The sequence below is a fragment of the Onthophagus taurus genome, chromosome 7 (genome assembly GCF_036711975.1).
Source record: "Onthophagus taurus isolate NC chromosome 7, IU_Otau_3.0, whole genome shotgun sequence".
Lineage (NCBI taxonomy): Eukaryota > Metazoa > Arthropoda > Insecta > Coleoptera > Scarabaeidae > Onthophagus > Onthophagus taurus.
This window is the reverse complement of record NC_091972.1, coordinates 17,421,486-17,434,501: the sequence shown is the minus strand read 5'-3', so window position 1 is coordinate 17,434,501 and position 13,016 is coordinate 17,421,486. Positions and strand designations below refer to the sequence as shown.

The window sequence follows — 13,016 nt, the reverse complement described above, 5'->3', positions numbered from 1 at the left end:
TAACAAAATAGTCTAAATACTCACTTACGTAGATGGTAAAGAACCAAGATGAGGAAAACGTACAGAATTTCAAGTTTTTGGATCTTCTTTAAATACGGGTGTCTCGCGTAACTGGTTCGTTAGAACTTCTTCAGGTCCCACTATTCATAGAGATTTCAAAGTTTGCTCATTCGGGTTGTTCATTCAGAACTTTCGAACTAAAATATTTTCTACGTTGTTATCGTCAATAATAGCTTTTCAATCAAAATTTAATATTAATTACAACTTTATAACTTAATAACTTTTACCGTTTGAAAAAGGAAACAAATTTTTTATTACGTAATAATTTGTGATAATCCTTTTTTTTCAGCATTAAATAGTGCATCGAAATCGGCCGTAAACACAGCATTACGACATTTGGGCCCTCGATTTATGTCTCTTAAACTTCCCGGTTTCTCCCTATTAATATTAGATTTAATCCACGCATGTAACGTTATCTTAAATTCGTCGGATTTTTCGAAATCAACTCCTAGAGCGGAAGCCGTTTCAATTCTTGGAGCTCTACTTGCATCCCCCGATAATCTCACTCAACTATCGGTTTTAGAACCAAGTTTGGATATTAAAATTATTTCATGTCCTGATATAAAAGTAAGTTATTAATTTTATTAACTTTTTTTTTTGATTTCTTTTATTTTTTTTAATAGGAACACGTTGTAAATATTTTGTTACGAACGGGACGTCGCGAATCCACAGCAATGGCACGTTGTATAGCTTTATCATCGTTGGGAATATTCGTTTATCGAGAATTAACAAATCAAACTTATCATCCTAAAGTGGTCGATGCCATGAACGTAATTCTATTAGCTCTCAAAGTAAATATAAATGAACTTTGAAATTATTTTAAATTAATCATTTTAAATTTTAGTTCAACAACAAAGTTATAGCACAGTTAGCCAGTAATACATTATACTTATTATGCGATTACGCCGGATTATTATGGTCTCAATACCCTCGAATAGCTGATTCGGTGATCCAAACCCTTTGTTCGGCCCTATTTTTGCACGCACCTTTGGGTTCTACAGCTGGGGAAACGGATAAAGCATTAGGAACTGCTTTATTATTATGTCTAGGAGAGTGGTGTATGAAACTTGGACCTCAAAGGTTATTAACAATTTCGGAATATGGTGATAATAGAACGTGTTTATTATTGCTGATATTCACTGTTTTACATAAAATAATAACTGGAAATACATTGGATGAATGTGGTGGTTTAACTCAACCGAATTTCAATGAAGATTTTGACCCAAATATACTTTTAGAAAATTTCGATCACAACACACAAAGTAATTCTCCATCGCCTAAGTCGCAACATTGCCAGAAAGCGGTTACGCTTTGCGCAAAAACGATCTTAGCACATTTAGTAACTCATTTAGGACATTTTCCAATGGCTATTGGAGCGGCGAGGTTGAGTTCTTTAGTCGCTGAACACGATGATGTTCCCAATTTAACATCGGATGAGCTCTCTGCAAATATTTTCACCGCCCCAAACATCCAGTTATTTATGTTAAATCCAAACGTGGTGGCGAGTTTGGTTGAGTTGCCCGCTTTAGATTTACCTGGAGGTGGAGTAACAGCCGGATTATCAACTGCTAATAAACAAGTTCGAGTTTTATTAAGGGATTTGTCAGGGAAAGCTTGTTGGGATGCGTCTATTTTGTATAGATCACCGGATAGCTTAAAAAGTGTTCCAGAAGTAAATATTCCTTTCATTAAGGAAAGTGGGGGGAAATGGGGATTGGGTAGTATTCAACCAGAAAGTTTAATGGTTGGAACTCAAACTCATTTACCACAAAGAGCTATGCGACATCGTAATCCGAATATCTTACCTGATACTTCAAATGCTGCGTTAGATTTAGACCAATTAGATGATGTAAGTAATCATAAATTTTAATCAAAACATAAATTTAATCTTTTTTTTTAGCTTTTACAATATTTAGGACATACAAGCCCCGAATGTCTCGAATCTTTCGATAAAAAACTAAACGAACCCGCCTTATCACCCGTATCAATCGAAATAGAACAAGAAGCTATAGCTTCAGTGATTAGTCAACGAAACTCTGAGATAGACCACAACAAAACCAACCAACACCAAGATGGAATGATCGCGCAACCCGCTTCGCGTCCCAATAGTCGATGCAGCCCCCAAGGAGATACTACCTCGACGACATCATCAAACAACGAAATTACAACCCCTTCCAACGAATTCCAACAATGTCGATTACTTTTTTCTCAATTAGGACAATCGGGTTGGGAACGTCGAAAGGACCTTCATTTATTATCGAAAACGGAGCGATTATTGCGAGAATTAAGGAATTTGGATAACCAACAATGTCGGGAAACCCATAAAGTTGCGGTGATTTATGTCGCTGCGGGACAAGAAGATAAAAATACGATTTTATCGAATCAAGGTGGGAGTGCGGCGTACGAACAGTTTTTGGCTTCGTTAGCGTGGGAGGTTGAATTGGAGGGACATACAGGGTTTTTAGGGGGGTTGCATAGGCAAGGATCAACGGGACTTACTGCTCCGTATATAGCGACAAGTTTTATGGAGGCTATTTTTCATGTTGCTACAAGAATGCCTGGTGATACCCCAGAAGCTGTTCTTAGTAAGGTAAGCAAATTGAATTATTTTATAATTAAAATTAATACTTAATAAGGCATTTATCAAAATTGTTGATCAAATAGATTTACAAATTATAAGTGAGGTGAATTTATGTAAGAGGTTAGTGTTGACCACAAAAATTTCTTTTACACGATTTTGTAGCTTGATATGAGACTAATTTGCTAATAATCACCTGTAGGGAGATTGCATTGCTGAGAGTCGTAAAACTATCATGTTCTGTCAATCTTCATGGATATTATAGCTGGTACGATATTTGTTGAGCCAAATTTCTCAAAAAAGCCAAATTCTTGAAATCTATAACATCCGACACCCCGAAAGTCAGGTGTTTATACTTGCAATGAGCGTTTATTTATCGTGAATTGCAATTGATTTACGCAACTTGAGAATAATGAGAGGAATAATATTTCGCGCAGGTCATACTAGTTCCAATAGTTGGACAGACAATAGCACTAATGGTTTACTATCACCCATATTTAAAGGTAATCGATTAGTTATTGTTCACGCTGGTGGTGAAACGGGTTTCGTACCTAACTGTCTCTTGATTTTTAAATCTGGAACCAAAGGCGGAGATTATCATAGCGACATGAACTCGCAAAATTATGAGAAGTGGCTTACAAAGAAGCTAGTTCCAAATCTTCCATCAAAATGTGTTGTCGAAAGTGACAATGCACCCTATCATAATATACAGGGGATGGTTCAAATTCGATGTCCGAATAGGCTATCTCGGAAACTATAAAAGTTAGAAAAAAAGTAGCTTACCTGTCATGAACTCGTTTTTCGAGAAACTGCTAATGCCAAAAACCTCAAAGTGCTATCGTCTTTTGTTTTTCCCCTAGAGGCCAAAATTGAAAATATCGTAAAACCAGCAAGTGCAATTATCTTGGTTATTATTATAGGTGGAATATTATAACTAAGACATTATATGGACACTTTTTTTACAGAGAATTTGATGACGTAGTCAAAAAAAATTTTTCGGTTTTAGAAACAAGCATTATTCGGTTATTAAATTCGTTCTTTTTTCTGATTACAAAAATATGGGGTTAGATAGGTCTATTTCTTATTGTTTTAGAATAAAGCTGAAAATGAGCTTTTTTTTAGTGTCGTCAAAGAAATTAAATTTACAGTTTCCTGTAAAGTCGGTACTGTAACTAAAAATTATTCTACTAAAAATTTATATAAAATTTACTTTATTTTCTAATATGTAACATTCTAACATGATAACTTTTTCGTAATTTTCCTGTTTATTTGAATTAAAAAATATAAAGAAAATATATATATATGAGCGCCATCTATCAATAATTTATCAAGGTCATTTAATAATAATATTAAATATTAATAAAAAATGTGAAGTAATGCAATCTATTCCAACTTTTGTGTAAAACAAATATAAATTAAATGGTTCAACAAATGTGTTTGTTTCATATATCTGAAATATGTTTTTTTAATTTTTAGTTATAATTTACAGGAAACTGTAAATTTAATTTCTTTGACAATACTAAAAAAAAAATGTTTATTTTTAGCTTTATTCTAAAACAATAAGAAATAGACCTGTCAAACCCTATATTTTTGTAATTAGAAAAAAACAACGAATTTAATAAGCGAATAATCGTGGTTGTTTCCATTTAAAAAAATCAAAATTGTCGTGATATGTCAAAATCTAAAAACCAAAAAAAAGTGTCCATATAATGTCTTAGTTATAATACTCCACCTATAATAATAACCAAGATAATTGCACTTGTTGGTTTTACGATATTTTCAATTTTGGCCTTTAGGAGAAAAACAAAAGACGATAGCGCTTTGAGGTTTTCGGCATTAGCAGTTTCTCGAAAAATGAGATCATGACATGCAAGCTACATTTCTTCTAACTCTTATAGTTTCCGAGATAGCCTATTCGGACATCGAATTTGAACCACCCTATACATAAAGCACCTACTTGCAATTCAAAAAAAGCAGATATCGTAGACTGGTTGCTAAGTAAAAATATACCTTTTTCGCCGAATTTGCGTAAGCCACAGCAGTATGATATTATTAAATATCATAAAAAACAACACATTGTTTACAAATTCGGTCGTCTGCTAGAAGAAAACGGACATGTGGCTTTAAAGCTCCCACCCTACCATCCCGATTTAAATTCGATTAAAATGATATGGGCTCAAGTTAAAAATAAAGTAGGGAAGAGAAATGTATTATTTAAATTAAACGTTGTGAAAACTCTGACAGAAGAAGAATTTTCGTTGGTTGCTGTTGAAGACTGGTTGAAGTGTTGTCAAAATGTTAAAGTTGAAAATAATTATTTAGAAAACGAGGTTCGAATTGATGTGGCAACAGAAAGTTTAATTATTACAGCTTCTAATATACGTAATTATTACGTTTTTTTATAACTTAATTTTTCACAATAAAAGCTTGCTGCAAATCCGTTAATTAGTTTCTTAGATATTCACCAAAAGTGCAAAAAATATTCGAGAAATAACGTGGACTGCTTGCAAATATCAAGCCGTGAATAACTGTTGCTCTCCGAGAATAGAACGTCATTGATTTTTTCCTTTCTGGCAATTTTGGATCAACAAATATCGTACCGACTGTAACATGTTTTAACTCAATTTAAGAGAATATGATAGCCACATTGCAGTTCTATGAGCTGATGTATGCCAACAACCACATTGATGCTATGAATTGTCTGAAAGTATACAAAGAATACAAATTCTACAAAGAGAAAATTATGATGCAAGGAAAAAAAGGATAGATAAACAATAAACATTGGCAAAATGTAAATGGCGAGAAAAAAAAATAGTGAATTTGAAATAATTGCTGACATAATTGCTTAGAATAGTTGATCAGCCGTTTTATCAGCCTTTCTCATATCAAGATGTCACCTGCCTACACTCAGGGCAGAGATTGAGAATGTTTATCTTTTTACACCCTGTCGTGGTGCAGTCTTATTTATCTATCTTTTCTATTCTTATTTATCTCAGGTGATTTTTCTCCGTGTGTCATAGATGTTTCCTTGGTTGTCTTGACCTGCACAACTTATAGAACTCTGATTTGTAGACTTGAAGCAAGCCTTCGATACAGTAAGGGTAAGAAACATAACGAACCTCAGTAGGTTCAAAAGGAAACGTGAACGATAAATCCATAAGAATACTAAGAGAACTCATAAAGCGAACAAATGAAGGTGACTGCATTTCTGCAGGTATAAGGCAAGGCGACAGATAATTATTGAAAGCGTAAACGAGGTCATTGCTGGATTTAAAAAGACTTTTGTCCACGACTACCTTATAATATATACCTTATGAATGAGTTTTCTAGAACAAAAGGGAAGTCATTTTTCACGGAATGAATAATAATCATTATTCACGGGTAATCAACTTGACAGACTAATAATAATTATTTGAAACGTTAAAATTTCAGAAAACGTCAATTTAATTCAATTTTTTAGGAGTTTCTAAAGGTTTTACATTAAAAAACCTAAACAAATTCCGTTTTTCGTATGATTTAACCATAAATTAATCAATTTTCGTAAAAAAAAACTACGTTTTATAAAATTGACATTTAATTTTGACAAATTGTTGTGAAGTTGGTTACAGTTGTAACATTGAATTTGTGTCACATTTGACGTTTAAACTTTAAAAAAATGTATTTAAAAAATAAATTTATGGAATCAATTTCAATAGTCGTGAACATATAACATATAATGAGCTATTGTTCACTCAGATTAATTATGCTACTCGCTATGCTCGTGACAAACTTAATCTTAGTGAATAATAGCCCTCATTACATGCTCATATAATAATATACTATTTTGTAATTCGCGACGGAAATGAAAGCTATTACAGTACTCAAACGGGTGCTCTAATGAGATTTTAGTAACATTTTATGGAACCAGTTTAAGTTGGTGACATTGGGTCATTAATTTTTTTAGTTGTCAATGTAACAATTTTTGTCAATGGATGAAACTCGTTCTTAGCATCGAATACAAGGTCCACAACGATGAGGACATTGAACTCTGAGCAATTTCTCTTATTTTGAGACGTGTACATGAAACATTTTTTTCAGGTGAATATACCTATTTCCCTACATTGTCAAAATTTATTTTATTTTTGTTAAAAAAAAAGGATAAAAACGCGAATTATAAAAAATAGCATAAAAAACACGTTTCATAAGACTTAAAGCACTCATTCATTAAAAAGCCACTCGTTTTTCAACTTGAATTCGTACATTTCAAGCGTGTCTTACCAAACTTGTTTTTTAAGATACTATTTAAACATTTCTTCGTTTTACAATTTGATAAATTATTTAAAAAAAAACATTATTTGATATCTGACAGTTTATTTTAAAATGACTTCACGCGATAACAAATTTAATTTTTGACTTTACCACAGAATTCTATAATTTTACTCCATAGATGGCGTTAACAGTTTTTGAAAACGCCAAATAGACGTCAAAACTTCAGAGAAATAGTGTTAACTAATTCCAAAAAATGAATTGAATCAAATGAAAAAAAAAAGATTTTAATTTTATACGATTTATTAATTGTTATTATTTTTATTTTGTAGACGCGTCATCTTGGAAACGATGAAGTCCACATCGTTTGGTCCGAACACAACCGAGATTACAGACGGGACATAATCCCAACGGAATTTTGTGATATCCTCATCGTTGTTTATCCGTTAGGAAACAATTTAAATCGAGTTACTATTAATTGTAAACGAGAGGTACCTTATTTTGGAATTTTACACGACGAGGCGATCATTGAAAGTAATATTCTTGCTGGGGTTATAAGAGCTGCGGTTATTTGTGGTAGCCGAGCGAAACGAAGTACATTACCACTTTATCAACAATAGTAAGTTACAAAAATGATTATTATTATTATTTTTTTTTTAAATAAAAATGTGTTGTTTTTTTAAGCTATGAAGAAAGAGCTCGATCTTTGGATACCGTCGTAACAAAACACAAAGATAACACTACATTCGAAGATTTTATTTCGAGGGTTTATAGTCCAGTTGCGACTCCGAGCCCTTTTTGTACTTCAGGTTCAGCAAGCGGTGATGCTTCAATGTTATGTAGCGCCCTTTTAGATTCTCATGGGCATTCTCAAAAAGTTGGACAACGTGAACCTAAATTTAGAGGTTAGAATTATTTTGGAAAATTTTTTAACCTTTAAATCTTTGTTTTTTTTTTCTTGATTAATCTAATTAATATTAACTGCCTTACATGGTGATGATAACTTAACGATTTTTGATTACTACAGTAAAACCTCAATAGAAGGAAATTCGAATATAACTGACAAAATACTTTTAAGTCATACTATTAATATTATCTATTTTTTACAGTAAGCGTTTTATTGCATGCAACAACGTTTACAATTTCATATCAATATATATTACCAATCTTTCTATCCTCCTCCACACCCTCGGCTCATCGCCCAACCACCTCGCTCATCCATCTCTTGCCCTCACCTCCCTTTCCCAAAATATGCCTCTGGTACATCGCCTCCTCCCTCAACTCACTGCATCCCTTCAACATGTGGTCCAACGTCTCGACTTCCTCCCTGCACAGCCTACACCACCTTTCGTCCTTATTCACCCAAATACTTATTTCCTCGTTTCCAGAGCGGAAACTCGCCAGCAATCTTTTCCCTTCCTCGTCCCCTTCCATAAACAGACACTTTAGCAGATCTTTTGTCTATGTCTCCCCATATCTTTCATTATATCTCCCTTCCTGTATCTGTGTCCTTCTCTCCTGCCTCTGTATATCCCTGCTCCTAATTCCTCAGTTCTCTTCCCATTTCATCTCATTCCAATCTTCTGTTGTCGATTCCCTTAGTGAATATCCCACTCTTATATAATAATAATCCTTCCCTATCTCTTTGTCTGTATCAACTTTCTCTCCAAGATACTGCATTGCGGTTATTACTCTTTCTATCCTTTCCTAGTACTTCACTGCTCTTCTCCCCGCTTCCACTCATATTCCATCCACCTTACCCTCTTCCCTCACTATACAGGCTGTTTCTAAATTGACGCGAAGGATTTTAAGAGGTGATATTTCAGCAAACATTAATCCAACCCAACCCCTTCTCCTCTAAGTTATAGCAAGTTAGTGGAAAAAATCTACAACTTTTTTATCTCTTAATATTTTACAACTATCAAATTGTTAGTTTGATCACAAAAAATAAAATAAAGGTGAGTTTAGACATGTATGGATTTAGTGGTGCCAGTGGTTGCGCCAGTTCTATTTGCACGCCAGTGAAGGTTTACACTACATGTGCGAAAACAAAAATAAGTGACTCGCCAGTTTCATTTTTAAAGTGTACCACAACTATATACACAAATTAGGACCTCAACCGAAACGAAAATAGATATATTCTAGGTTTAATGTGAATAATTAAACGTTATCTTGTGTTTAACGTAATTGGGATTTAATTTGAATGCAATGAAACATAACCTAAATTTGATATTAACAAATTTTGTGTTTTTGTGGATACTCATCCACTCACTGGCGCCAGTGATTTCAGAAGGTTGCAGACTTTTCTGATCCATGCATGTATGATTTCAACTTGCACGCCAGTTGAAGTTTACACATGCAATTTAATTTTACTGGCGCGCCAGTTTTTATCGACGCTACTAAATCCATGCATGTCTAAACTCACTGTAACGCTGAGATTAATTTGACATAACTTCATTTTTTTGACTAATAATCTCTGAATTAATTCATTTGAGCCTTTGTATTATTTTATTTTTTTATGATCAAACTAACAATTTTAGGAGAAAATATTAAGAGACAAATAAGTTGCGTATTGAATCCCTCTATTTAAATCAAGTGTTTAAATAGAAAACCGTAGACGCCTTAAAAAGTTCTAATGCAAAGTATTGTAGGGGTTGATTTTTCACCCCCTTGTAATAATATTTTAACCTTTATAAAAATCGTCAAAAAGTGTCATTTTTTTTCTCCTCCATAGTGAATTTATTAAATAATAGTTATTTATGTACCAAGTCGGCAAAGTGATGCTTTATCGAACGAATCTGAGTTTGCGAGTCGAGTAACAGGCGAGTTCGATAAAGACACTTTGCTGACGTGTTGCATACAACATTTTATCGCAAACCGCAAAATTTGACGATACGAAGATATTGTAACTTACCAATATTATATGACATGTGATAAACGATTTGTTTTGTTAATATACCTCGGTAAAGTTACACTATGTATCAAAGAGCGGTAGTATATTGGAAAGGTAGTGCGCTTTCATGTAAAAGGTACCGGGATCAAATTCCAGCTCTATCTTACAGAATACTTTACCTTCCGCATATGCGGCAGGTAAGGTACTTTACCTGCCGCTAACTGCACACTTTACTAGACAGTAGCACAAAATGTCACTTTACTGCCGCAAACGGATAGCATAAAGTATGGTTTTGCTGCCGGTTGGCGATAAAAACATTTTTTTTTCTAATTTTAGAGTGCTATAACTTGGTGAGGAAGGGGTTTTGAACAAAAAGTTATATGAAAGACCCTCCTTAATTTATGCTGAAAAATCACATCTTGAAATCTTTCGCGTCAATTTACAAACACCTGTATACCCTGGAGTTTCCTTCGCCAACCTCAGTATCCATCTCCAATACCTTGTTTGTACATCCTCCAGCAACCCTTGTTCTTTCCATCCCCATACTTCTGCGCCGTGCATCATTGTGCCCAAACAGAACCGTCGCCAAACCTGCCCCATCACCCTCTTCCCTCTTTTTGTCATCGTTCTCACGTGCGATTCAACCTTATTATCCTCTGAGAACACATATCCCAAATACGTGTACTTTTTCACGTCTTCTATCTCTCTTATCTGCCACAACCATTCTTCCCTCTTTCTTCTTCCTTGCAGAACTTCATGATTTTTGTTTTCTCGACGTTTACCTCCAGCCCCTTCTTCTTAAAATATCTTTCCACGATCACCAAGTCATTCGCGTAAGACAGCGCATACACCAAGTCTCTCTTTCAAGCCTGCCGTATACATCGTTAATAGTGTAGGTCTAAGCAGGCACCTTTGTCTCAATCCCCTCGTCCTCCAGAATATCTCGCTTAACTCTTCCCCCACTGCAACCTTGGCCACCGCGTCCCTGTACGTCCTTCACTCTTTCTATCAACTGTTTTGTGATACATCTCCTCCTCATTTCTTCCCACATCTTTCCTCTATCCACCTTATTAAAAGGGCTCCTTCAGGTCTATGAACAATGCATACAACTTTCTTCCCTTCTGGTTTAACTCCCTACCTGCCAGATGTTTCAATCAAGAGCAGTAGAATCTAACAGCACTGTTACATCAATTGTTGGGGCAACACACTACGTCGCACCATTTTCCACGCCCAGTCAGCTGTTATTGTGTTCTATGCGTTTGCTGTGTATTTTTAGAGGTTATATCGTAGACGTATTCATATTATTTTTGAACTTTTATTTTTTTTAGACGTATTAATGTCTATTATATAACCTCTAAAAATATTAGAACTCAATGACAGTTAACTGGGCGTGGCAAATAGTGTGACGTAGAGTGCGGACAATCAACCAGTAGTAGGCAACAAAACAACAATGGATGTAGCAGTCCTGTTAGATTCTACTGTCCTTAGTTACAATATTGTAATGTTTCCAAAATTTATTGTCTCTTAGCAACAAAAAAAAACAAACGTCACTTATTTGACAAAAAATTGTAAAAAAAAACTGTTGGGTGCCAAATGTCTTATTTCACACTCCTGTTACAACTCCACTTTCAGGATCACAGCGCTATCATCACAAAGTAACATTCGTCAACACTCAACTTCCAGAATCACATACAAATTATTTTATAAAAATAATAATTCGGAGAGATCCACTCTCGCTGGGAGTTCAAATTCAAATTAAATTTTCTTTCATTTTTAATTTTGATTAAAGTCCCTAGATTATCAAAGTACCGCGGTTCATGAAGCCTGTGTATTCGAAATATTCGAGCCAAAATGGCGGTTTGACAGCTTTTCAGAGTACCACGAGAAAAAAGAAGAAAATTTACCGTAATTTTATCAACAGAACGATGTGTTTTAAATATTTCGCTTGACTATCCGAGCCTAAATGGCGGCAAACCGCGGTACTTTGATAATCTATGGACTTTAATTTTGATTAAAGTCCCAACTTTTAAAACTTGGGAAATTTAAAACTACAAACCAAAACATTACGCCAAATTTCCTTTCTTTTTTTCGCATGGTACTCTGAAGAGTCGAAAGTCCTTCTTACTGCCATTTGTGCAACTCCAAAGGCAACAAGGCGGCAATATTTTTGTAAATAAGTGGTGAGATGCAGTGACAAGCTGTCAAACCGCCATTTTGGCTCGAAAACAGGCTTCATGAACCGCGGTACTTTGTAAATCTAGGGACTTTAATTTTGATAATGCATTAACGCCATCTCTTGACAACATCATCACAGTATATATTGTCAACAGCCCTTCTTCCGGTCTTAAATCCCGCCTGCCCATCCGGCAACATTGCCCCCTTCTTCATTTTCTCTTCCAATCTTTCCAGCAGTATCTTTGCATATATTTTAAACGTCGTGTCCAACATGGTGATCCCTCTATTATTGTCCACCACCCCGTTACCCCCTTTTTATGCAGTGGGCATATTATCCCAATTCTCCACCTGTCCGGAAACCTTTCCTGTCTCCACACGTTGTTTATTACCTTCCATAGCTTTTTCTTCACCATCTCCGTCGCCTCCAACCATGCCTCATTTTGGATCTCATCCTCTCCTGGCGCCCTTCTCCTCTTCAATCGACTCCTCTCCCACTTGCATCCCTCGCTCTCTCTCTCTCCTATTCCTCTCTCTTTCACCCCTCCTAACAATCCCATAAAATAGGTTCTCCATTCCATCATTTGTATATCGCTGCTGACTTCTTCTGTTCCCTTCCTCATCTTCTTTAAGTATCTCCATACATCATTTTCCTCTTTCAACTCCCTAATCTGCTCCGCCTCTCTCCTTCAGCTCCCTTTTCTTTTTCTTGCATTTTTCTTTTTATTTTTTTCTGCCCTCTCTATATTTTTATCTAACCCTACCTCCCTTCACTGTCACTGTATCTATCTTCTTCTAGATTCCCTCTTCGTTTCTCTGTATTCCACACCCTACCACTTGTTCCTTCCCAAGTTGCTCTATTCCACTATGATGCATAAATCAAGGATGATAGTTCTGGTTTTAAAAACTGTGGTTCTAAAACTATTTCTAGAACTAGAAAGTTTCGAATTTAGCCATGTTTTGGTCTGAATTGGTATACATTAAATTTTTTATCCAAATAGTTCAAAAATTTTCATATAACGGACATTTAACTATAACATTACATCGAGGTTTTACTGTATAAACAAA

General features: G+C 34.9%; 1 protein-coding gene across 3 annotated transcripts in view; it reads left to right on the top strand.

Annotated features, from left to right (window-relative positions):
- LOC111420470 (probable Rho GTPase-activating protein CG5521) overlaps positions 1 to 13,016 on the top strand; it is a 31,096-nt gene that overhangs the window by 16,967 nt on the left and 1,113 nt on the right. For all 3 annotated transcript variants that reach the window (XM_023053472.2, XM_023053462.2, XM_071197941.1), the window contains 6 exons: positions 350 to 627; positions 684 to 851; positions 905 to 1,909; positions 1,961 to 2,650; positions 7,216 to 7,502; positions 7,568 to 7,788. In XM_023053472.2, the coding sequence (XP_022909240.2) occupies positions 350 to 627; positions 684 to 851; positions 905 to 1,909; positions 1,961 to 2,650; positions 7,216 to 7,502; positions 7,568 to 7,788 (2,649 nt within the window). The remainder of the gene's footprint in view (positions 1 to 349; positions 628 to 683; positions 852 to 904; positions 1,910 to 1,960; positions 2,651 to 7,215; positions 7,503 to 7,567; positions 7,789 to 13,016) is intronic.